The sequence below is a fragment of the Macaca nemestrina genome, chromosome 9 (genome assembly GCF_043159975.1).
Source record: "Macaca nemestrina isolate mMacNem1 chromosome 9, mMacNem.hap1, whole genome shotgun sequence".
In the NCBI taxonomy this organism is placed as follows: domain Eukaryota; kingdom Metazoa; phylum Chordata; class Mammalia; order Primates; family Cercopithecidae; genus Macaca; species Macaca nemestrina.
The window spans coordinates 29324543-29350541 of NC_092133.1; the positions used below are offsets into that span (position 1 = coordinate 29324543).

Genomic DNA, 25999 nt, shown 5'->3' on the forward strand with positions numbered 1-25999 from the left:
GTAGAAGTTATGGATTTCATAAACTACTAAGCTCGACCAGAACGCTGCTGCTGCTGCTCCTCCAGGCCTCAGTTGTCTGTTTCTAACATAGGGGTGGTAACACTTGATCTACCGTCACAACAGTAACCAGAAACTTCTGCGCCTGTCCGTTCTCCTTTGTGCCCGGTTAATCCCGGAGAAAAGCAACCATGCATCTGAGTATCATAAAAGTCGGCGCAGTGGCTCACGCCTGTAATCCCAGGCGCTTCGGGAGGCCGAGGCGGGCGGATCACCTGAGGTAGGGAGTTCGAGACCAGCCTGACCAACATGGAGAAACCCCTTCTCTACTAAAAATACAAAATTAGCCGGGCGTGGTGGCGCATGCCCGTAATCCCAGCTACTCGAGAGGCTGAGGCAGAAGAATCGCTTGAACCCGGGAGACGGAGGTTGCAGTGAGCGGAGATAGCGCCACCATTGCTCTCCAGCCTGGGCAACAAGCGCGAAACTCCTTCTAAAAAAAAAAAAAAAAAAAAAAAAGCGAGTTATTTTAATCCTTTCAAGCTGCAAAAGAGAAAAAGGCTGGCGTTATGTCTAGAGTTATATTTTCCTCCAAGAGACTAAATAGGTGGCCCCATGAATTCCGCCACTTGTAAAACGCGCCGCAGAAAACTCTCCCAGACTTGTAAGGACTTAACTCCTTCCGCTCCGCTGCTTAGAACGGCTTTTAAGGGCGTCCTCTCCGGGCCCCTGTCCACTCGCTCCAGTTTGCTAGAGTGGCCTGATTCCGTCTCTCCCAGTCACTCTCCAGTTCTGCCATGCGGGGGAAGTTTCTGGGGTCCACTGGGCAGATCTTCCCGGCGGACCCTGGGCCCAACCACCAAAACCCACACGGTCCTCCTTAAGGAGCTTCCGCGGCCGCGAGTAGAGGTGGGTGTTTTGTTCTTCTGAGGAGGAAAAAGTTTTTGTGACATCCAGGAAATGAGTAACTCTGAGAGCCGGCCGCTGTAGGCCAGAAGGCGGGACCCTCTAAGTACAGGGCCGCAAGCTCCGCCGCAGCCACCTACAAGCTGCGGCCCCCCGGCCCCCGACCCGCGCGCAAAGCCTGTGCTGGAGCCGTCCTCCCGCGGCGGGGACCGGGACCGGGACCCAGGCCAATCGTAAGTCCCGGGGCAGCCTAGTGTACTAAAGGAAGAAGGGCGCGATGGAGACCGCGAACTCGGAGGAGCTGTGCGGGAGATGGCTGCCGAGAGAGGGGGCGCAGGAGGGTGTGGGGATCGCGGGCGCCTGCTCGGCCCCCGGGTGGGGGCTGACTTTGGAGACCCCCTTAAAGCGCGCGTGCCCAGGCGGGCGCATTGTCTCCCCGCGGTCACGCGTCTCGTTCCCGCCGTGCGGGGGAATGCGTCGCGGGCGCTCGCTCCAGCTAGGCTGCGGGCAGTTCCTCCTCGAGGCGCGCGGAGCCTCGGAGCCCAGAGCGGGACCACGTTTTTGTTCGTAGTGCCCAGGTGACCCGTTACTTCTCACATCCAGAGCAGAGCGCTACCGCAGAAAGAAAAGCGGGGTCGCCCTGCTCATTTGCTGCCCTCTTTTCCCCTTCCCCTTCCCTCCCTTCCTGTAAGGGAGGAATGGGAGTGAAGTTTGTTTTTTCTCGGTTCCTGGTAGTGAAGTTAGGGGGCTGCTTCAGGCCGGAAAAAGTCCCCGGCGCTTCCTCTTTCGGGACTGTTAGTGGACCAGACCTCCCGCTATGCAGACTTGCTCTTGAGGCTGCAAATAACTCTGCCACTTCACCCCTAACCCCACCCTCAACCCCATCCCTGTGACTTCGCTATTCTGGCTGCCAGGTGAAGACTCAAGGAGTTCCGGGGCCGGATTCACTATCCAAAACGCTTTCTCTTTTAAAAAAAAAAAATTGCCGCCGACCAGGAAGGTAAAATATTTTACGGAACCAGGCAGGGACCTCATTTTGCCTTTTGCCCTTCTCCTGGTGTGAGAAAAGCACCCTTTCACAACTAGTAGAGTACCAGATATTGGTCTCATTTCACAAATAGTAGAGTACTAGATACTGGTCGCAATCCGCACTCCGGTCTTTTGGATCTAAATTGGGGTCGCGTTCTATTTTCTTGTTTTTTTTTGTTGGATATGACCCAGGGCTCTTGCCTTTTACAAACCGAGTCTATCTGACTGCCAGCTAAAGTTCATCCGTGGTTGGTGCAGTTTTAGGCCCAGGTTAGCCCTGAAAATAGATTATCAGAAAAGTGGATTGCTGTCTTTCCCCCTTATGAGAACAGAATAGACTGTGTTTTTGAGTCCTCCCTCCAGCCCACGTGCCTAAGTGGCTTTCGTTGTTTGCTAATTCGTGTGTGTTGCTGCTGCTCCAGGCCATTCTGCCTTCAGATTTTCTCCACTTGTGGGTAACCATGAAGTAGTTACACTGACTCTCTGCTCTCCCTGGGTGCATTCTTCTCATGATCAGTAACTCTACATTTTACATAAGATAAAGTAAGCATGTGAAATTATAGCTATCTGTTTGGCAACAAAAGGAACCCAGTTTTCGGTTTTGTTTTTTGCATGGCTCAGTTCCCAAGCTTAATTTTTCCCTTTGGCATCCTGAGGTTGGGGTCCCGAGGTTGTATTTTCCTTTCACAGCTGTCAGCAGAGACAGGTGGCCGTCAACAGGAAAGAGGCTGGGCTGGGTGGCTCATGCCTGTCTTCCCAGCACTTTGGGAGACTGAGGTGGGAGGATTGCTTGAGCCCAGGAGTTCGAGGCTTAGAGCTGGGATCATTTGGTTGGAGCTAGGATCATGCCACTGCACTCCATCCGGGTGACAGAGTTGAGACCCTGGCTTTCACCTACCCCCCCATGCCCCGCTGCCCCCACCCCAAAAAATAATAACTGGGCAGGAGAAGGTGTTTTCAGAGTCCAAGACTCAGGTTCCATATTTGGAGTTGAGAGTCCGCCCCAGCAGGGATGAGGTGGCACGGCAGCCTGTGGGGCTTTAATGGAGAACCTGCTTGGGAGGGGCGGGTGCTCCAAGTGTTCTGGGAGCTGAGAAGTACTTTATTATGGATGACACCGGCCATCCTGGACCCTTCTGTCATCCAGTCTTGCTGGGGAGGAGTACAGAGCCACGAGGATGCTGAGAACTGTTCATGATAACCTCCAGGGCTGCTGCTAGCCCATTCAGTCCTTCGCATGAATTAGATTAAGGTGCTCCGTCTTGGCAAGAGGATGGGATTTGATGCCTCTTAGAAATACTGGCCTTATTTGAGTGGACATAGCCAAGCCATGTAGCTGGGCAAGTGGCATGTGAGCTGGATTTATCCTCACCCCTCAGCCAAGTGCCTTGAGCAGTACACTGCTTGGCCCACCATTCACAGCAGCCCTGATAAACAACCACTATTTAGGGCTTAACATTGGCCAGGCTTTTTTTTTTTCCCCCCAAAAGTACTTAGCCTGTATTAACTCATTTAATCCTCACAGTAGCCCTATGAGTTAGGTATTGTTAACTCCATTTTACAGATGAGGAAAGTGAGGCACAGGGATGTTAAGTGTTCTGGAGCCTGGAAGGTGAGTCTCAATCACTGGACATTCATAGACCAAGAAGCAGCTTAAGCTTAAAAAGCTAATTTAATTGGCAACCCTCGTGGGAAAGGGGGAAGAACAGTTTTTCTTTCTTTTTCAAAGGAGGAAATACCTGTTCTCAGCCCAGGTGGAGGAAGGAAGGGAAATTCATCTGGCAGGAGGAAGAGGAGGAAAGAAAGAGGCAAAGCTGGGCCTTGATGGCTGATGGGGAGCCTGGCCCAAGAATCAAGTGACTTTCCTTAATCTCTGGGGTGGTATGAGGTGGCAGATCCAGTTTGGGGCCTGGTATGAGGGTGATGAGTAAGTGCCCCTAGGTGTGGCTCAGAGGCAACCGGCGGTGGCTGCACGCAGGGTCTTGACCTAGGCAGACAGCGAGTGGAAGGAGGTGAGACAACTGTCCCGACCTTCCAAACCCCTGATCCCCATCTGTGGTCTCTTGCTTCCTTGTTGAAGTCCTGTTCACCCACAAATGCCCTTCCCAAGTTCGTCCAGGAACCCTTCCTGAAACTCCATATCACAGCTCCATATACATGATCGCTTAGTTTCCACACCGTACAGCTGAGCGCTTAATTAGCTGGAACCGAGCATTTCACTATGCCCTGTTAATAGGCACTTTAAACAAAATAGGCTTCTCATCAGTGAGGAAGTCAAGATGCCTCCTGGGAGGGGCCAGCTGGTGCCTAGCAGATTGCTCAGAGGGTGGTGTTTACCTGGATCACGTCGCCTGTCCCAGGGGATGGCTCTTAGCTGTGCCCACTCAGAAACCCGATTTCCGTAATTTTCAGAGTGGTTTGGACTCGAGCTACTGATTCACCCTGAGAAAGCTCCCAGAAGTGGGTGTAGGAGTCAGAATGCTGGTTTATTAATTTGCAAGGAGACTTTGCAAACATCACACAGACTGAATGTCGTCTCTTCCCTGTGTCCTGGACAAGCCATATGGGAAACCAAAGACCAGAAGGTGGACTGCGCTTATCAAAGCTGGAGTCAGAACCAGGCAGGAGGACCATGGGGTGGGGGTGAGGGACAGTGATGTCCAAGAGTGCAGGGCTTTGTCTACCTCTGCGGCCCTCTCACCAGCAGAAAGATACCTGCCAGGTAGACTGGATACTCAGATCAGCCTGGCTGTGGGCATCTCCTTGGCCAGTGCCTCAAGGACATTATTTCCCTGAGAAATCCTGGTAGCATTTCTCCCTTTCCTCTTTCATAATGTAGTAATTTTTTATTTTATTTACCTATTTGTTTAGTGCTTTGCAAGCATTAGCTCCCAGAGACATAGATTTGCATGTGTGTAAATTCAGTAACTACTGTACAATCTCAGGGTTGTAGAGCCAGGCAATGAGAGTAAATGCTATATGCAAATCAAGAGCATCAGGTAACCTGGATGGATCAATAGAAAGCCAAGCATAGAGCAAGGATATATGGTCCCTAATCAGCATGGAGGCTGGCCCAAGGCTGGCCAGTTATTGCATCCCCTGTGTAGGCCAAGGGTGAAGCATTCCTAAAGCAGTGCCTGCTTTGGCTGCCTCAGGCAACCTGCCCTGCTCAGCTGGCCTCTTTGGATTTAAAGGGCTCTTTCTGGTCTCTGTCCAGGCCCTTCATGGCTCATCTTTAGTGAGCCGCATCTCCAGGTGCCCAGAGCCAAGGAGGTGTGACTGCACGGGCTTTGAAGTGGGGCAGACATGAGTTGAATCCTGGCTCCACCACTCAGTTGTTGGGCGTTCTCAGTAGCTGGGCAGGTGCCTTGATTCTTCAAGTCTCGGTAACATCATCAGTAAAATGGGGATGACCTTCAGGGCTGTGGGGAGGGTTGAGCCAGACAATGCGCAGAAGGCATTGAACACCGTGCTTGGCGCAGACTGGAAATCTGGCCAGTGTGCGCTCTTTGGGACAGCAGAGGTCAATTGGAGGTCTGCATTCTCTGCCGACTTGGGCCCCAACTTCCCCATCAGGTCATGCTCCCTCCTCTGAGGTCTGGACAAAGGACAAGGCTATAGGGGCCTAGACTGTCCTAGACAGGGAGGACATCTATCCTCAACGGGGAGGACATCTATCCTCGACGGGGAGGACATCTATCCTCAGTGCTCTTTCCAGCAGTTTGTTTGGAGCTGCTCGTGCTGATCTTTTGGCTGACTCTGGCAGAGGGAAAGTCAGATTTGAGGCCTGAGCTCCAACAGGCGTCCAGAGAGGAAGGAAGGGTGAGGAGCTCTTCTGGGAGAGGAAAGGGGTTATTTGGGAGTGCCCAAGAGGCCTGCAGACCCCTCCTCAACAGTTTAGGACCTGTGACATTTTCCCACAGAGAGTGCATCCCCCCCCATCCGTTAGGCTCACCCCGTGACATCGGTGAAATGGAAGCACCCTGCAGGTGACATCACTGTTGCTCAGGGCAACGCCTCCACCCTAAGATGGACGGGGAGGTGAAAAATCGGCCTCAAGTGTAAGACGCATGTTGAAGGGAAGAGACATAGAAGGTGTAACGTTCACAGGTATGTTTCTCAGAGACTGGGGAGAGGATGGGCCCAGTTAGCGGGAGGGTGAAGAGAAGAGGGAGGTGCTGCAGTTTCAGATCTGGGCTGCGTCTGTTGGTGGCGTGTCTTTAGGCCTTGGGTCAGAGAGGCCAGTGCTGACAGCTGCCGTCTCCTTCAGTTCTCTGAGCGGGACTCCTTAGGGGGCCTCCTGCAGCCTGGATCTGTAAGGAGGGTTAGGGGAAGGGCAGGCTGGAGCAGTGTTGGGGCCATCAGAAAAGTGACTATTCTTCAACCTCCCCACAAAAGAGAGTGAGAAATAGGATACTCACATCCTTATTACAGGGGCCTCATTGATCAAGCAGCCATTGTGCATCTATGTTATGCACGGCCCGTGCCAGGGATTCAGTGGCCTTGTGGAGCCTTATGATGAAATGCACATGGAGAGGAAGAGTGTATGGAATCCACTGCCCCAAGAGGCAGGACCAACTGGAGATAGGAATCCTGTCTCACAGTTCACCTCACTCAGCTTAGCATTCCCTGTGGAATTCTAGATGAGTTAAACTAAATTCATGGAATGCTTTCAGTTGGATGTGCTTGAGATATACTTGCTAATTTGGAAGTGGAGTCAGAGGGGGCAGCCATGGATGTCCACCTTGTCCCTGGGATGGCACTGTTTACAAGGCTGAGGTCACTCAGCAGTTCTGATGCTCTTAACTTGGTGACCTGTGGTTTCTGTCACATCTTATCAGGTGATGCCTGCTGCTCCTCCTAAGCAAGGGCTGCCAAACATCAGCACAGGAGACGAAGGAGGCAGGAAAGGGAGGACTCCCTGCCCTGAAGAAAGATGAAAAACTAGATGATACAGTAGGTCTCTCTCTAGAGGTTTCAGGAATCGCCTTGTCCTTCCATTTGAAGGCGCCTGATTAAAGTTTTTGTTTTGTGCAACTAGGCATAACTTCAGGTGCTTTTCTGATGTCCGGGGTATCAGTGGCTAAAGTCATTGCCCTAATTCTTGTATGCACCTAGCTTTTTCAGGTTTATAAATGAAAATTAGAGTATCATTAACCTGCAGATTGTGATTCTATTTACAAATCTGGTCCTGAATCCACCATTATGGATATGATATTGTTCATATAAGTAGAATGGCCTTGTAAAAAAAAAAATAGTGGCTTCATTTACTGATCAAAGCCCCATTTTAGGGGTTTATACGTATTTATTTCTCCTCCTCACAACAGCCCTTCAAGGTGGGTATTATCCTAGTTTTACAGGTGAAAAAACAGACTCAGAGGGACTTGCCCCAAACGGAAAACAACAGAGAAGAGATTCGAACTTAGATTTGCTCTCTCCCAGAGCCTTAGGCTCTTTCTCCCACCTCAGGCATCTGGACACCATAGCCCAGAAAACATACAGATGGCATAAAGAATCCCACAAAGTTTAAGTGTCAAAACTGAGAAGACAGCAAGCAGACCACCAACTCCAGGCCTGAGCCTTCTGGTCCCTTCCTGCTGTGACTCACTCTGATATTAGCAGACCTAGTGAACTTTGGAGACTCCTTCTGCCAAGAGATTCTGTGAGTGTGGCCTGAGCTATCTGAGGATGAAAGGAAGGAAAGGCTTTCCCTTCCAGCACTCAGTTTTCTTTTCTGTTTAATGGGCACAGTAACAACCAGTTCCTGATAATATTCCTAGCATTTTGCAATCCTCTGCTGGAAGTCCCTAGGAAAAATACAAAGCCCCACAATTATCAAATGACTCACTTCCAGGTGCATAACACAGTGGGACGCTCACTGCCTGGGAAGAGGGGCTCAGCTTGGATACTACCCTGGGCTGCTACTGCTTTCTCTCCTTTCATTTCCCTGAAGCTGATGCAGGAGTCCCCCCAAACTTCGCCCCCTCCTCCTGTATCAAAGCAGCAGGGAAGGTGCTGTCATTATTTTGGCCCTGCCCGCTGCTGCAAAAGCACGTACTCATAACATACTGTTCTCATGGGAACCGGCTTCAATAGCCTCTTAGCAGCCGTCAGGGGACCCGCCTGAAGTTTATGAACGCGTCCTTTGTTTGCTGAGACTTTGTTCCAAAGTTCCCAAGAAGGCAGGGGTGCCGCATGCCTGGGCTGGAGGGTAGGAGAGCAGGCGCTGCCTGGGTCCTACCCCTGTGTGCTGCCCCAAAATGTCCCTGATGTACTCATGCCACTTCCTGATGTTTCACCCCAACACATACCTACCTGCCAGTGTCAAGAGAGCCCTCACTCCCTTTTTTGCAGAGAAGGCTTTCCATTCCTTCTATCTCAAATAGCCCAGGCCACCCTCACAGAATCTTGGTAGAAAGGAGTCTCATAAGTTCATTAGGTTTAACTCCCTGCTTCATAGCCACATTTCGTCTAGATTGTCACCTACCCTCCCCTAAACAGTCCAGGCGAGGAAAGTCCATAGGTACACGCCTAATGTTTCACAGATACCAAGTCACTGAGCAGCACAGCTTGTGGCTTCATGGGAAGATTATAGGCTTGAAAGTCAGATAGGTTTGGATTCAAATCCTGGCTCTATGATGTTGGTGGGTGGCCTCACCTCTATGCCTCAGTCTCCTTTTCTGTAAAATGGAGATAAGTGCCTGCTTCAGAGGTTTAATGTGAGAATGATACGTGTAAAGCATTGTTGCACAATGCTTAAGCCTCAATAAATGGGATGCAGTAGTTGTAATTTATTAAACCCTCCCGTGGTGTGTCAGGGCCCTGAGGCTTGTCCAGTTTTCTCCTGAAAGAAGAATTACTTCTCTGCTCCTTCTCTTACCCTGTAATCCTCTGTTTATCATCCATTTCTACAAGAAGCTTGAGCAAGAAGGGAGATGTCCACGGCACGGCAGCTGAGGGTCAGACAAACGTGTAAGGGTTCATTCCTGGGCCATTTTCTAAACGTTGGCAGTGAGTCCGCCTGCAATTAGATGAAGGCCAGTCCAGACCAAACGGGGCTGCAGCCATTTCTGTCTCCAGGGCTACGTCTGGAAGGGATTTTGCTTACATTTTCCAAGGCACTTACACTGTTAGCACGTTGCTTTTCTGACTTCAGCGTGCCTCCCAGGAAGAAAGAACATAGAAGTTACTTTATCCAGAGCTTCCCACTTCACTCCAGGAATTTCAGATTCCTGCTCCTGGGAGTAAAGGCAGTGAGTGAGGTTCTTATCCCAATTCTAACTCCATTCATGTATTCAGCAAGCATTCATCATTATAGCATCTACCCTCTTCCATCGCTGGGTACTCAGAACCTAATGGAAGAGCTGCCAGTGTCAATGATGCCAGATTGGAGGGAGCGAGGGAGGGTGCTGCTGACCTTCCTAGGTCTCCAAACTTCCTCCTCTTCCTCTGTGTCAGCTCCTGGGGCCTTTAGAAAACAAGGAGGTGGAGGAGACAACTTAGTCATACTCCCCAGGCTTCTGGAGGAGCTGCAGGGATGTCGTTCACCCACTTCTTCCCAGAGGACTCCTTAACATGCAACTGTGACGATTTAACAAATCCAAAGGGAGACCCGACCATAGCACCAGTACCAGTGCCAACAGCAGTATCATTACCAAGCCCTGCTGAGTGACTGTGAGATGGTCCACAAGGCCGTAAATTGGACACTATTGCCATAGCAAGTGGTAGAGCCAAGATTCAAACCCAGGCGGTCGGATTCCAGAGTTTGACTCCTTAGCAATGGTTTTCTAAGCCTCTGCAAACTGTTAAGCTCTTCTTAGCTGATGAGCTTTGGGCTGTTTCTTTCTCGATGACCTTAGGAGTGGAAATGAGCCCATGTGAACTTGATACTATCAGTGGCTGCTTGCTGCCCACCTCAGTCTGACTGATACACATACAAGTGCGGGTCCATGCATTCAGCAGGCATTATTTGGACACCTACTGGGTGCCAGCACAGCCTCGGTGGAGCACCCGCATCACACCTTATTGCTCCGTTCCTGTGGCTAGAAAATGATGTCATAGTAGGGTTGTTTTGTGCAATTCGTAGGGAGTGTGACTCTGAGTCGTCATAGGTAGTTCTGGGAGCAATTTTGCTAACTGTTCCTAGCCTTACCATGTGGGCCCTCTGCTTTCCAGAGAGGAGGAGGACTGGTTTGCTCTGACTAACTGGTGTAGGAGGGTTGGCAGAGGCCCGGCTCTATTGTTCAGCCCAGATCCCTGCAGCAGAGCATAAGCAAAGACGCTCTTAATTTTTTTACAGCTGGGTTGGCCTCCCCTTTGTCTTTGTGTCTGTTACTGTTCCCCTTTATTGAGATGAAAGGGGTTTTTAGATCTTTTCAGGGAGAGTGTGCGTGTGCGTGCGTGTGTGTGTGTGTGTGTGTGTGTGTATGCGTGCAGGAGGCCCACAGCGCTTCCCTTCCTCTCCCCTCCCCGCCCTCCCCAGCCCAGCTGGGGCCCAGGCTTTGTGTCAGGTACCGCCTAAGCTGCAGGGGACTCAGCTTAGAAGAACAGTCTGGGATTTCTTTCGCTGTGTGGGGCCCAGAATCTCAGGAAGCCAGGACGTGGGTAAGAGACCAGTGGAGTGGGGAGGCTGTGGTGGGGAACAAGCCTTTCTGAGGCCATGGACAAGGCCTTGGGGGGTTCATCCTCCCCCATCTCCTAGAGGCAGGGTGTCTGTCTAAGCTGGGCTGTCTTTGTTCCCATCCAGGGGTCAAAAGGAAGGTGGCTGCTGGGTGCTGGCCCTTTATTTAATTCCATCCATCCCAGTTTCTCGGTGAAAGGGGGAAAGTAGGAGGGGGCGGGGAGTGGCCAAAGGGAGGGCTTTGTTCCCTCCTTGTTTTCCTTTGTGTTTACTCCCAGGTTCTGTTCCAGTTCCTTCCCCTTTCCATTGAGTCAGTGTGTCTGCTGTTGTGCGGAGCCTGCGTCGCATGCAGCCTCCCCTCCCTGCCCCACCGAGAAAGTGTGGTTTTGCCTGAACGTTTGTGGCTCTGCTTCGAGGCAGGGGGTGTGAGATCATGGGGTGGAGAGAGAGAAAGGGGACGACTCGTGGGAACTCTGGCATGTCCTGCCCTGAGGTGGGTATTCATGCTGTCTCCAAACCAGCACCCTGTGGGTGAGATGCAACCACAGGGCTAGGGGAAATTCGGAGGAATATGAGCCCAGACCAAGCCAATGTAGGACAACGGGAAGTGGTGAGGGCACATTGCTGGGACTGTGATTCAGGCATAGAAACCGGAGGTGGGAGTCCTGGTGGCCAAGGGAGACCTTCCCCCGCAGGCTGGCTGTGGGAGACGCCTCCTTCCTGCGAGTGGCGGGCATTTGTGGGGAGCTTTCGTGTGAAAGCAGTGCCTCCAGTGCATGGTGTCAGCTGTGGGCCCCCAGGATAGTGTGTGTCCTTAGCACGGAGCACAGGTCTATGCCAGTTGCTCAGGGGAATGCAAAGACAAACAGGACCCTGCCCTCACCCTGGAGGAGCTCACAGTGAGGAAGGTGATGGGGCAAGACAAGGACAGAGGCAGCCGTTGGGCACACCAGGGTGACACGGGGCCTGGAGCCAGGCTGTTGTGCGACCTTGGGCACACTGCCCCACCTCTCAGCGCCTTGGGCTCCTGCCAGGGATGTGAGGCTCCTGGCCCCCTCCCCCGGGGTTGCTGCGTGGGTTAAATGCAATAACTCAAAGATAGAGACACACGGGACCAGCCACAGTTGGGTGCCTGCTGTGTGCCAGTGCATCTACAGAACCACCTGACCTACATGAGGGGCCTGGCTGTGCTTAGTGAGGCCTAATTCCTATGTCCCCCTCCCCTGTTCTTCTATCCCTTAGAAGAAAGGGATTTGTCTTGGGATCCTGGAAGGCTCCTTGGAAGTGGTTTCTGAGATGGGCTTGCTGTGAGGTCAGTTGGGTAGGGTTTCGGCCAGCACAGAGGTGAAGCATGGATGTTTCCGGAAATGGTGGGGAGGTGCAGGAGGTATCTGGGGGACAGGAGATGATCTGAAGTGGCCGGGCCAGGCAGAGCGGGCACCGAGAGGACTTCTGAGGCTGGTTGGGCCAGGCCTTGAACATTCTTAAAGCGCTGACTTGTGTCCCATGGAAACAAGACTCCATTGAAATGGGGAGGGGAGACGTGCAGGGTTGGGGAGCTAACTGGGGATTTTGGGGTGTTAGGGAGAGCTCAGACGAGCTGACCCCAAAGGCCTACGCTGGCCAGTATGTGAGAGAGATACCATTTCACATGGAATCCCCGGGCTTTGGTGCAGAGCAAAGGCCAGGTGAGAGGTGGCTGGGGAGACTGGAGATACTCCAACAAAGAGGAAGGTCAGCAAGGGGAGCTGGCTGGGAGAGAGGAGGGTGCCTCGCGATTTGAGACTGCAGTAGTCTTCTGAGGTGGCCACAACAAGTTGCCACACACCGGGAGGGCTTAAGACAGCAGGCATTTATTTTCAGAGTTCTGGAGGCCAGGATCAAGGTATCAGGGCCACACTCCCTCCGGATACCCTAGAGGAGAGTCCCTCTTTGCCTCTTCCAGCTCTTGTTGGCTCAGGTGACCCTCAGCTGTGGCAGCATCACTCCCATCCCGGCCTCCATCTCCCCTCACCTCTCCTCTGTCTCTCTCTTTCCTGTCACTTCATAAGGATACTTGTCATTGGATTTAAGGCCCGCCCAGGTAATCCAGGATGATCTCATCTCAAGATCCTTAATTTAATCACATCTGCAAAGACCCTTTTCCCAAATTAGGTCACATTCATAGGGGCTGGGGACTAGCGTGAGGATGTATATTTTGAGGGCTGCCATTCAACCCACACAGTTGAATGTATCTGAGATGCCTTGGAGGGGATGGGTGGGAGAAAAGGAGGTGTGGGCCAGAGCTCAGGGGTTGCAGGGGAGCCACCTCCTTGTCTCTGCCACTGTTTTACTCCTTGTAATCTCTTCTCACTGTCCTCTCCACAACCCGGCCATAGAGATCAGGCCTTTGTCTGTCTGTCTGTCCCAAGATGCTGAGATTTCTGCGATGTCCTGCTGGGGGAGGCAGGCAGAGTGGCTGGACGGAGGGACACTCTGTCCTTCCTGGGAGAGCATGGCTTCCCTGCCTTCTCCATCTGCTCAGCCGGCGGAGAAGCGGGAACAGGAAGGATGTGGCTCGCCCACCCAGAGTCGGCAGAGTCCAGCCCCCTGTCCTTCCTGTGCCTCTGCTGGCTGGCAGACCACCCCCAGGACCCAGTCCTGAGGATAGAGTTGGCATCCTGGTGACTTTTTGAAACCGCTCCCTCTTCTGAGAGTGGGCCTTCAGAGCACGTAATGCTTTGGACGGGTGTGAGCAGCACGTCCTGTGAGTGCAGCCAGCGTGCTCACGTGCAGACAACAGAGGCTCCCTGGAGCAAACAGGGCAGCTCCTGCCCCGTGTGTCCTTCCCCGCCGGCTCGGCGGTCGGGCCACCTCAGGTGGGCACTGGGCTGGAGCTCTCCCCTCTCTGCTGTCTGTCCTGCTGCCCCACCTCACCAAGGTCCAGACGGACCCCCCGGTGCTTCTGAGCCCAGCATCCCACTCAGTCAGTCTGGGCTCTCCCCTGGGTTAGGGAGGGACAGTCAGGGCTCCTGGGGCCCACAGACCTTACTGTAATACCAAGTGCTCCTTAGTGCGGCACCATTAGGCCTTTTGGCTTAGGTGAGCCTCTGCTGTCCGCATGTGCACACACTGGCTGGACTCAGGGGGTGCCCGGTCCCACCCACCCAAAGCATTAAGTGTATTCAAGGCTCGCTCTTGGAAGAGGGAGGAACTTAAAAAAAGTCATCAGGATGCCAACCCAACAAAGCCTCTTTCTCTTTTCTTCTAGTCCTTGCAGAGGCCATGGGGAAGGAAGAAAATCTGCCCTGGCATTTACACTAAGCTCCTGCAAGGCCTGGCACAGCGTCAGCCCTCCTAAGTGCTGGTTAGGATTATCCCAAGTGTGATTGCTGCGGCTAACGAAGAGGCACAGAAGTAGAGTCAGGCCTAGGTTTAGGGAGAAAGGTGGAGCCGGTATTTCAGGGAGTCATGGACTCAGAGGAAATAGTGGGTTTGCTGAGCAGTTGCTGATGGGGTAGGAGTAAGGAGAGTCCCGGCTTAGGGGTTACCTTGAGGAACGCTTCATGGGGGGTTGCAGACCACAGCCCACAGGCTCTGGGTGGTCACTAACATATTTCATTTTCTTTTCTTTTCAAGACAGGGTCTCACTGTGTCACCCAAGTTGGAGTGCAGTGGCACTATTTCAGCTCACTGTGACCTCCGCCTCCTAAGCTCAAGCGATCCTCCCACCTAAGCCTCCTGAGTAGCTGGGACCACAGGGTCACCACGCCCAGCTAATTTTTTTATATTTTTGGTAGAGACGGGGCTTCACCATGTTGCCAAGGCTAGTCTCGAACTCCTGAGCTCAGGCGATCCATCTGTCTCAGCCTTCCAAAGTGCTGGGAATTACAGGTGTGAGCCACTGCACCCAGTGTTGCTCACATGGTTTTTAAAGAATTTTTGAAATAGCAGCCAACATTTAAAAATGAGAGGATTTTGATAAAGTCCAGATTAGTGGCTTTTCTTAGGGAAAAAAAGATCTTGCCATTCCGGGTGCACAGAATGTGTGGCATGGGGACTCACCCCTTCAGACGAAGCATGTGCCATCCAGTTGACCAGTGTCCCCTCCTCTCACTGTCCACCACAGCCCCGCTCATTTTCCCTGTGGGCTGGCCCTCCCAGACACTTGATTTTACAACCCAGGTCCTCGAGACAGGTGTCTGGAGAGAGGAAGGGAAGGAGCCCAGTGGCCACAGGGTGGCAGGTCTGGGGAAGGTGAGCTGGCCAACATGATGGTCCTGCTCAGTGGGAGAGGGCTCAGGTGACTGCACGGGGTCAGGGCTGCAAGGATGCCGAGAAGAAGAGGAAGCGCGGCAAGCCCAGAGCTGCAAACGCACCCTTTCCACCTACTTTCTCAATGATTTTTTGTTGGTCCTCTTCCTTCCTCTTTCCTCACTTCCTTTATTTGCCTGTCCCTCCCTTCCCTTCCAGGGCCCAGCCTCCAGCCCCAGTCTGCTCAACTGCCCCCCTATATTCCCTCTCCTGTCCCCATTTGGAATGCAAGTGAAGAGGGACCCAGCCAGAGATGCCCTGGTGGGAGCAGCTCTGAGGCGTTGCACTTGCTGGGATAAGGCCTTTCTCCTCTCCCACTGTCCTGGAAGGATGGGAGCCAATCAGGCTGAGCAGTGACACATTCAGAGCCAGTGTTACTGAGCCATTTGTGCTGTCTCCTCTGTCCTGAGTTAGGCAACAAGGAGGGAAGAGAAGGGTCTCATTCAGTTTTCCATCAGTCCCTTGAGGGGGTGGAAGGAGACCAGAGGGAGGGGCAGACTCAGCCTAGGTGCTGCTCACATTCAGTCATGCACTGCAGACTCAGAAATCCTAGAGCCACCCAGTGACCTTCCCAGAACATCAGTCTCTTCATCTGTAAGAGTTTTAATGCGACTACCTAAATGAGGTTGTGACAGTTAAGTGACAAAACACATGCAGAGTATTTAGCATCCTGCCTGGTATCGGGTACCTGCTTCATAAATGGCTAGTCATGAAAACATCTTCAGCTTTCACCACCCTTCCCCTGTTCTGTGCTGGAATCACTGCCAGGTGCTCCCTGGGAGGGTCCACGGGATGATGCTCAGCCTGCCTCTTCCACTCCACCCACCCTCCAGGCCTAGCATGGCTCCTCTTGAGGCCTCAGTTTCTACCTCTGTAAAATAAAGAGACCCAAATTCAACTCTGTATTCTGACTTGCTTAAATTTTTGGCTTGCTTTTCCCCCAACAACTGTGTACCTCATAAGCTGGGGCTGAGAAACTGCAGCACAAGGCCAGGATACAGTAGGAGTTCAGCCCAAACTCATGGCAGTCCGGGTCTCCCTTGGCTCCTTCTTTCTTGGAGGACCCAGAACCTAGAGAGTGAAAGGGAACCAAGTCACCCCCAAGGCCTGGGCTAAAAGCGCCTTCCCCTGCCATCAGCCAGTCCTTTATTCCATTTCGTAAAGGAAACCTATCAGCTGCTCCTTTTGGCTCTGAACGTGACGCCAGGGCCAGGCCTTCTTTTGCTGTTGTAATTAGCAGAGCTAATTGCATCTGTCAGGCTGCGTGCTGGGCAAGCCCTTGGCAATTTCCAGGATGTGGGCTGCTGCAACACTGCAGGAGCCCCACCCTCCTACCCAGAGGATGCCTGGTTTGGGAAGGGATGGTTCTCAGACATGAGCGGGCATTAGAATGACCTAGAGGGCTTGTTGAGACACAGATGCTGGGCCCCAGCCGTGGAATTTCTGATCAGCAGGTCAGAGGTTGCCTGTGAAAATTTGCATTTCTAACAAGTTGCCAGGTGGCACTGTTGATGCTAAGCAGGTTGAGAACCACTGTCCCAGAGGGAATACCGGGCGGCCAAGAAAATGGGTCCTGGAAAGCAGGTGGAAAGGGTGCGTTTGTGGCTCTGGGCTTGCCGCGCTTCCTCTTCTTCTCGGCATCCTTGCAGCCCTGATCCCTGCTGCTTAAGGCTATGGTCAGCCAACCCTTGGTGGGAGGAGGTGGGCAGTGGGGCAAAAGCGGTGTGATGAACAAGTTGTGGGGCCGGACACAGGCTCCTACTCTTCCTGGTTGGTTGTAGGAATTCTGTCTGGAAGGAGAGGAGGAGGTAAAGGTGGAGCCAAGGGGTTGCACACCGACATCTCCCCAACAGGTGAGGGCAGGGAGAGCACCAGACAAGGAGAGGCCCTCAGAGAACAGGAAGGAAGCTCCCTCCCTCCTCTGCATTTTGCAGCCTGTAGCTCAAGTGCCTTTTGTGCCCCACATCTCATTCTGTCTGGGGACTCCATACGTAGTGGCTGTCTACCTTCCCACGTGGATTGTAATGCTTTTGCTACCGGGGGTCAGGCCATACTCATCATCGCAGGCCCTGAAGCGTCCAGCGTGTTCCTCGAACTCAGTATGTGCTCCGTACATGTAGCACAGTGGAAAAACTTGAACTTTGCTGGCAAAGACAGAGAGAATGAGCTTGAATCTCAGCCCAGCTATGGCTTTTCTAGTCCTGTGGCTAGAAAATGACTTCGTCTCTTGGGCTTTGGTTAACCCATCTGCAAAACGGGGATGGCACCCACCTCTTAGAAGGTTACAGTGGTCAGTGTGTGCAGTGCCCAGTACATCCTAGTGAGGGCTTGAGAAAGGGGAGAGCTATGGCTGTTAGACAATGCTTTGTGGTGTTTATTGGATTAAGCGATGGTGGGGAGTGCTGCAGGCTCTGGGGGACCCAGGAGTGAGGGACCTCAGTGAAGGAAGGAAGCCGTCTTGGATTTCCCCCAGGGTCTTGGCTTCTGGCCAGCCTCAGAGTAAGGGTCTGAGTAAACCACTGGTCCTGGCGAGCCACCTGCAGCCCTCTGTCCGGGCCACCCAGAAGCTTCCTTCTACCCTCAGCCCCTGTCGCCCCGTGACCCCAGCATTGCCAGGCTAATTTTAGCTGTGAACTGCATGGGCTGCCCCTCTCTGTGGACAAGGGCGGAGGTGGAGAGGAATTCAGCAGGCTTCCTGCTGGCTTCCTGGCAAGCAGACAGAAAAAAACCCACCAAGTGACACAGGTTTATTCTCAAAGCCAAACCCGCCAGCTGATGTCTCAGACCACAAGTGTGGGAGAGCCTGGTAGAGGTGAGAACTTTGGGCCAAGGCAGAGGTGGACATCCTTGGAATTGGGAGTAGGGTACTCTTTGGGGAGGCATGTACTGGTATGTGCAAGTACATGCACACATATACACATATCCATGGTTTGTGAGAGGCTCCTCACTACCCGTCCTGTATCAGAATGTCAGAATGCCCTGCTTCCTTCCCTGTTGTGGAGAAGTCAACTCTATACAGTATTTGAAGGGATTTATTCTGAACCCATTTGAGTGACCAAGGCGTGAGGCACAGTCCCAAGAGATCCTGAAAACATGTGCCCCAGACAGTTGGGTTACAGCTTGATGTTACACATTTTAGAGGGACAGAAGTTACAGGCAGGCCAGGTGCTCACGCCTGTAATCCCAGCACTTTGGGAGGGCGAGGCAGGCAGATCACTTGAGGTCAGGAGTTCGAGACCAGCCTGGTCAACATGGTGAAAACCTGTCTCTACTGGAAATACAAAAATTAGCTGGGCATGGTGGGGCACACCTGTAGTCCCAGCTACTCAGGAGGCTGAGGCAGGAGAATTGCTTGAACCTGGGAGGTGGAGGTTGCAGTGAGCTGAGATCACTCCACTGCATTCTAGCCCGGGTAACACAATGAGACTTACTCCCCCACCACCACCCCCCCCAAAAAAAGACAGAAGTTACAGGCAGACATTCATCAATGCATGTGTAAGGAATATGTTAGTTTGGTGTAGAAAGATGGGACAACTTGAAGTGAGGGCAAGGAGTGACTTCCTGGTCACAGGTGGATTCAAAGATTTTCTGACTTGGTAGTTGGTTGAATAAGTTAAGTAAGTTATTATCTAAAGACCTGGAATCAGTAGAAAGGAGTGTCTGGGATAAGGGACATGGAGACCACGGTTCTTACTATGTAGATGAAGTCCCAGGAAGCGGATTTCAGAGAGAGGAGATGGTACATGTCTGTTAGACCTAAAAAGGTGCCAGACTCTTAGTTAATCTCTCCTGGATCAGGAAGAGACCTGGAAAGGGAAGGAAACTGTACAGAATGTAGATTTTCCTGACAATAGACAGCTTTGCAGGGCCATTTCAAAATATGTCAAAGAAATTATATTTTGGGGTAAAATACTTTGATTTCTTTCAGGGCCTGCTATCTCATGTGATGCTATATTGCATTGAAATTTGGTATCTTATTGCTACAGAGTCTGTTTTGTCACTCTTAGGATCTCTGTTTTAATGTTAATGCTGGTCAGTTGTGCCTGAATTCCAGAGGGAGGAGGGTATAATGGGGTTTGTTGGCTCCTCCTTCCCATCATGGCATGAACTAGTTTTTAAGGTTTATTTTGGAATCCCCTTGGCCTGCAGGAGGTTCTTCTGACCCCTGGGGTCCCCAGGGCGGTGTCTCTATGACTGGGTTTGGGAGGAGGAAGGAGCAGAGGCTTCAAACTGAGCCCCATCTAGTGGGCCCTGAGCGGCCACAGCCCTATTCTCTGCCTCAGCCTGTCCTATCCCATAGGGTGCTGTAGACAGAGCCAGCCTGTGCAGAGTTTAACGAGGAGCCAAATGACAGCTGGGATCGGATCCGGGGAAGTGGGGAGATGGTTTACGTCAGAAAGTGAGTCAGAGGGAACCCCTGACCTGCAGGAGGATCCCAGGCTCTGAAGTCTTCTCCCCTTTGCTGGGGGCCAGGGCGGACTCAGGGGTGTGCCAAGAAAGAGAAATAGCAGCGGAACATCTTGTGCTTTCAGAGCACTTTTGAGCATGTGTTTACTCTCCGTGCCTGGGGCTCGGGCAGGGCTGCTGTGCTCAGCAGGTGAGAAAGCAGAAGTAGGTGGATGCTGAGGAGAAGGAGCCTGCCCTGTGCCAGGCACGGTGCTAAGCACCCAAGGTATATGATCTCACTAGTCTTTCCCAACATCCCTGTGAAGGAGGCAGTGTTATTAATTCCTTCTCACAGGGAAAGCGTGGGAGCGCAGAAGCTGCGTGATCCACTTGTAGTCACTCAAGGTTAGAACACAGGTCTGCTGGGTCTACAGCCCAGGCCCCCTTTCCTTGCAGTCCTTCCCCGGGCTGGGCCCTGTTTCCCTGGTGCTTCTGTGGAGTCTTGTCTGTAATCCTACAATTATCAGTGCTACTATTCGCTGCCTACCTCCTGCCAAAGTTCCTTGTAGGGGCGTCTGCAGCACACTCTACCCTGAACCCCAGCAGGCAGGGTCATCTGCGTATTTCCATCCCATCACAGTTTCTTTTATAAGAAAACTTGCTCAGGGGCAAGCCTGTTGCTGAGCGCTTTACATGCATTATCTCGTTAAAGCTTTATAACAGCAGATATGATTATTCTCATGTTGCATATGAAGAAACTGAGGTTCTGAGAAGTGGAGTGATTTGTTCGAAGTCACCTCCAGTAGGTGCACATACTGGGTTCTGACCCAGTCTGTCTCCTCTCGAGTCTATCCTCTTTTCCCCTTGCACACAGAGTTGGTCCCTTCAGTTGGTTTGGAGTTCTGAACCTTGCCTGCACCAATACAAGGAGGCTCTTACAGCTCTTCCTCCTCTGGCAGGAATGAGGATGTAGCAAGTAGCACCGTGAAGTGTGGCGTAGACACAGGGAGGGTTCCCAACCATAGGGCTTGCCCACTGCCCCACTCCCCTGTTCATGGCATCCTGCCCTGAGTTGACACGGAACTTGGGTAGGTGGTTGTCTGGGCCATTACTGTGACTGGTCAAGGCCCATTGTGTCCAAAGGTGGCTGCCTGTGATCCAGGTGCCTTGAAGGACCCTAAAACCCCCCAAATTATCTCCTAACTGGCTGCTGCCTGATATTCTGCTATGAGTACTCTCCACCTTTGTGTTAACATTCTCACCCATGTTAATCACCCAGCCTCGCAGTTAGTTATGCCTTGGACCCTCCCTGGCAAAACTTTCTGTGGATGTTTGTCGAATGTAGAAACCAAGCTGACCTGTTTCTGCCACTATCCAGCAAGCTGCTCCTTGGCTTGGGGAAGGAAAGCTGGCTCGCTGCCCCCTGCACTTTTTCCTTACCCCACCCACTTTGCAGTGTGACTTCCTCCACTTTATCCTGTCCCCGCTTTCCTCTTCCAGCGGAAACCTGTAAGCGCTTCAGAGCTCACCTCTGAGGCCCACACTGAGAATCCTCAGGGTGGAGGACGGACCTTCTCCACTCCCCAACCCTTTTGGTTCCTGCAGACCTGTCCAGTTGTGTATGGGGTGGAATGTCTGAGTCACATCTGAGCAGCAAGCTTTGTCTAGGCGTGACCAGCAGCCAACTCAGTCCATCTCCATACTGCCACTTGCCAGGGACAACCTGCAGAGGTATCTACCTGGAAACAAATCCCTGTCCTAGGTACCATTAGGACAAGAATTTCATTGTGCAAATTCCAGGTCAGGGGCTCAAGCCAAAGGGAATGGGGCTCAGGCTGGCACAATAGCTCCTATCAGCCAGTGTTGGCGTGCACCAGGGCATGGTATGAGGAGCCCTGTGCTCTCAACAACCTCAGGACCTCAACTGATTTGCATTTGGCCATTTGCTTCCTTTGCGGAGGTCCCAAGCAAGGAGGGGGGTAGTTTCAGTGTGGAAATAGCAGATTGTTAAGTCCCAGGGTTCCTGCTGAGGAGAGGAGAGGGTGTAAGTAAGGCTTGCAGCGTAAGACAGTGCCTCTCAGATTTTTATATGGATGCTATGAAAATGTGGATTCCGATTCAGTAGGTGTGGGTGGAGCCGAGATTCTGCATTGCTAACAAGCTCCAGGAGATACTGCAGCTGCTGGTCCATGAACCACACTTTGATTTGCAAAGATTGTAGGGATTAGCCTTTCTCCAAAAGTCACTTGAGGCTTAAAAATTCACTTATCCTAGGGGAACAGAGTGCCTCCTTTCACAACTAAGAAGTCAGATTTAAAGTTCAGATGCCTGGTGAGAAGAAACTAGTGACTCTTTGCTCTCTGGTCGTCACCAGTATTGTCCTGGGGAAAGACAAAAGCCAGGAAAGTGTGTCTGAATTTGGGGTAAGCTCTTCCAGGTCAGAAGGAGATGTTTACAGAAGAGGAGGATAAGGGCTCAAATCTACTTCCGAAAGTTATTGTTCAGTGAATATGTGCTATGCACTGGTTACTGGGCCATGCAGTTTGCAGGTATCATTGCATCTATCAGTACCGTGACCCTGTGAGATACTATTGCTTTCCCCTTGTGCAGTAAGGAAACCAGGGCTCAGAGAGGTGTGTTAACATGCCCAGCGTCACACAGCTATTCAGTTAACAGTGCTGGTTTGGAACCTAGCCCTTTCTCCCTTAACCACTAGGCTTTACTGTATTGCAGGAAGATGACATTCACTTGGGAGAGAAGGGGATATTTTATTCAGGACTATTTTGATTTCAAGTGGTGGAAAAGCCACTCAAACTGACTTAAAAAGGGTTTCTTTAGTATGACTAAAGAGCTCAGACAGCAATGCCTTCAAGCAGAGCTGAGTGTGGGGAGGGGGGTTCTGCTTTCCTCTATGTTGGTGTCTTTCTTAGGCGGGCTCCCTTCGCGAGAGCCCACTGCAGGTATAATCCTGTTCCCTCAGCAACCTAGCAACCAAACTCGCAACAGGATGAGTTTTTCTTCCCATTGGGCCCAACACACCTTACATCTGTCTCTCATTGGTCCGAATTGGATCAAATGCTCACCCCAGAACCAATCGCTCTAGCTGTAGCTGGGCGGCAGAATGTCTGATTGTCTTGGGCCTGGGTTTTGAGCCCATCCCAGGAGCTTGGAGGTGGGTATAGCCTCGCCCTGGCCATAAGGACTGGTAGGAGAAAAGGGTTGGTCCCCAGGAACAGTGCGGTGCTGCTGCCATCCAGGAATGTCTGGGTAGGACAAAAACAGATGTCTACCCCAGGGTAGGCCTTTGGGGCTCTTCCATGGCTAGACTGAAGCTCCTGAGGCAGCCGCAGGGAGCTCTCGATGGGTTAGGTGGGAGAACTAAGACCTTAATCAGCCCTGAGGGGCTGAGGTTGGTGTGGGGTCCAGGGACGAAGTGGCATTGAGGGAAGTTTGGTGTAACCATCTGTCTCCCTCTGTTCCCAGGACAGCTTCAACCATGGCCATGGGGCTGTTCCGCGTGTGTCTGGTGGTGGTGACGGCCATCATCAACCATCCGCTGCTGTTCCCGCGGGAGAACACCACGGTCCCTGAGAACGAGGAGGAGATCATCCGCAAGATGCAGGCGCACCAGGAGAAGCTGCAGCTGGAGCAGCTGCGCCTGGAGGAGGAGGTGGCTCGGCTGGCAGCCGAGAAGGAGGCACTGGAACAGGTGGCGGAGGAGGGCAGGCAGCAGAATGAGACACGTGTGGCATGGGACCTCTGGAGCACCCTCTGCATGATCCTCTTCCTGATGATCGAGGTGTGGCGCCAGGACCACCAGGAGGGGCCCTCACCTGAGTGCCTGGGTGGTGAGGAGGATGAGCTGCCTGGGCTGGGGGGCACCCCCTTGCAGGGCCTCACCCTGCCCAACAAGGCCACGCTTGGCCACTTTTATGAGCGCTGCATCCGGGGGGCCACGGCCGATGCAGCCCGTACCCGGGAGTTCCTGGAAGGCTTCGTAGATGACTTGCTGGAAGCCCTGAGGAGCCTCTGCAACCGGGACACTGACATGGAGGTGGAGGACTTCATTGGCGTGGACAGCATGTATGAGAACTGGCAGGTGGACAGGCCGCTGCTGTGCCACCTTTTTGTGCCCTTCACACCCCCCGAGCCCTACCGCTTCCACCCAGAGCTCTGGTGCTCCGGCCGCTCAGTGCCCCTGGATCGCCAGGGCTACGGCCAGATCAAGGTGGTCCGCACTGACGGGGACACACTGAGCTGCATCTGTGGCAAGACCAAGCTTGGGGAAGACATGCTGTGTCTCCTGCACGGCAGGAACAGCATGGCACCTCCCTGCGGCGACATGGAGAACCTGCTGTGTGCCACAGATTCCCTGTACCTGGACACGATGCAAGTCATGAAGTGGTTCCAGACGGCCCTCACCAGAGCCTGGCACGGCATCGCCCACAAGTACGAGTTCGACCTGGCCTTTGGCCAGCTGGACAGCCCGGGGTCCCTGAAGATCAAGTTCCGTTCAGGAAAGTTCATGCCCTTCAACCTGATTCCTGTGATCCAGTGTGATGACTCGGACCTGTACTTTGTCTCCCACCTTCCCAGGGAGCCCTCTGAGGGCACCCCAGCCTCCAGCACAGACTGGCTCCTGTCCTTTGCTGTCTACGAGCGACACTTCCTCAGGATGACACTGAAGGCGCTGCCCGAGGGCGCCTGCCACCTCAGCTGCCTGCAGATAGCCTCCTTCCTGCTTTCCAAGCAGAGCCGCCTGACCGGCCCCAGCGGGCTCAGCAGCTACCACCTGAAGACGGCCCTGCTGCACCTCCTACTCCTCCGGCAGGCAGCGGACTGGAAGGCAGGGCAGCTGGACGCTCGTCTGCATGAGTTGCTCTGCTTCCTGGAGAAGAGCTTGCTGGAGAAGAAACTCCACCACTTCTTCATCGGCAACCGCAAGGTGCCTGAGGCCATGGGACTCCCAGAGGCCGTGCTCAGGGCCGAGCCCCTCAACCTCTTCCGGCCCTTCGTCCTGCAACGAAGTCTTTACCGTAAGACACTGGACTCCTTCTATGAGATGCTCAAGAATGCCCCAGCACTCATTAGCGAGTATTCCCTACATGTCCCCTCAGACCACGCCAGCCTACCCCAAAAAGCTGACGTCTTGTAGAGCATGTGGGACCCTCGAGCTAAGATGAGGGCATCCCTCACGTTCACACCCCTGGTGGCATCTGCCAGCCCTGTTCTGGGGACAAGGCGGGCTTTCGTGGGAGCCGTGCTCAGCCTGCCAGGAAGCCAAGCCCTACAGTACAGAGGAAACAGAATTTCAGCGGGAAGCTGGTTTCCTTTCATACCATTGGGATCTGTTGGTAAAGCTGTTATTTGGGTTTAGGGACTGATCCTTTGCAGTTTACTTCTCGATCACCATGAATGGCCAAGATGGTGACAGAACATGCTATGTAGAGACAATGCAAATATTGGATTTGGTGTAATTCTTTTTGCATCCCAGATCCAGTCTGTACTTGAATATGAGCAGAGGATCTACAAGAAGGCTGACAGGGAACCGTGTTAAGACCCAGCACCGCTATTCCCAGGAGCCCCTGGCCTGATCATCTTGCAGCCAAAGCACTAACAGGGACAGGTGTGGGAATGTCCAACTTTGATCCACATCCTGCACAATAGTGGTCCCGCCATGGCTGCCACTTTTTTATACTATTTGGAGAAAAGACCTTGTATAAATTCGAGGCCCGAGTGACTAACGTCTCTGTCACACAGAAATGGGTACTTGGTGGCATAGAGAAACCCAGCCACTTTTTCAGCTACGCTTCTCACTCAGGTGCACCCCTTCTGCTGTCCTTTCCCCAACGTACTGGATCCCGAGCATGGTGGATGTCATTTGCCACACTGGATGCCAGCTCAGCAGCCCTGCGCCTCTCTTTATTCTCTCCAAAGCTGGTCTCTCTGACTCTCATTGTGGTAGGGGGAGGATGGATGCTAAAGGTAGAAGCTGACCTGGAAAAAGAGACACACAGGGTGACTGTGGCAAAGGACAGCTGGAAAAGAAGCTCTATCACTTCTTCATTGGCAACCGCAAGGCGCCTGAGGCCATGGCACTCCCAGAGGCTGCGCGCAGGGCCAAGCCTCTCAACCTCTTCTGGCCCTGCGTCCTGCAGCGAAGTGTCTACTGTAAGACAGTGGGCTTCTTCGATGAGGCGCTCCATCTCCAGGTCTGGTTCAGGGGGATCAGGAAGCCTCTTCTCCACCTGTGGCTTCACTGGCCCTTTGAGATTTTCTCTCACCATCACTTCAGTTACCCTTGCAGGGGGCCAGGGTCGAGAATATACCTGTGTTCTCCCTCCAGGGTTTCAGCCGGCCTTGCCTTCCAGAGAGCACAAAAAAACTGGACAGGGGTACCCAGTTCCCCCATAAACTGAAGGAAGGAGATCCTTCCCCCATCCCTAGGAGCTCTCTCAACCAGCCTCAGAAAGCTTGAGAAAATGGACCCTTTGCCCAGCCAGGGTTAATTCCTGGTGGGGCAGCTCGGCTGTGATCAGGGCAACCAAACCTGTAGGAAGGCTTCCAGTGTGAGCTGGAATTAGACTGAACACGTGCTTGGGCCTACCTCTCCCTAGACCCAGCTGCGGGGCACTCCAGGGAATGAACCAGCTCAAGTGTGTCCCTAACAGCAGCCTGGAGTTACCCCGAACCCCTCACAGCCCCACCCTCCTCATTCCATCAGATGCATTTGTAGAATCGGGGCAAATTTCCTTATTTATTTATGGC

The 25999-nt window shown here is 52.8% G+C and overlaps 1 protein-coding gene across 1 annotated transcript; it reads left to right on the forward strand.

Annotated features, from left to right (window-relative positions):
- The first annotated feature begins 1441 nt into the window (after positions 1-1441).
- ITPRI (inositol 1,4,5-trisphosphate receptor interacting protein) lies at positions 1442-25199 on the forward strand. The gene is given in 3 exon segments (XM_024791789.2): positions 1442-6042; positions 22720-24350; positions 24353-25199. Coding segments are annotated over 3 exon segments (1695 nt in total). The 5' UTR covers positions 1442-6002; the 3' UTR covers positions 24377-25199.
- The last annotated feature ends 800 nt before the right edge of the window (positions 25200-25999 follow it).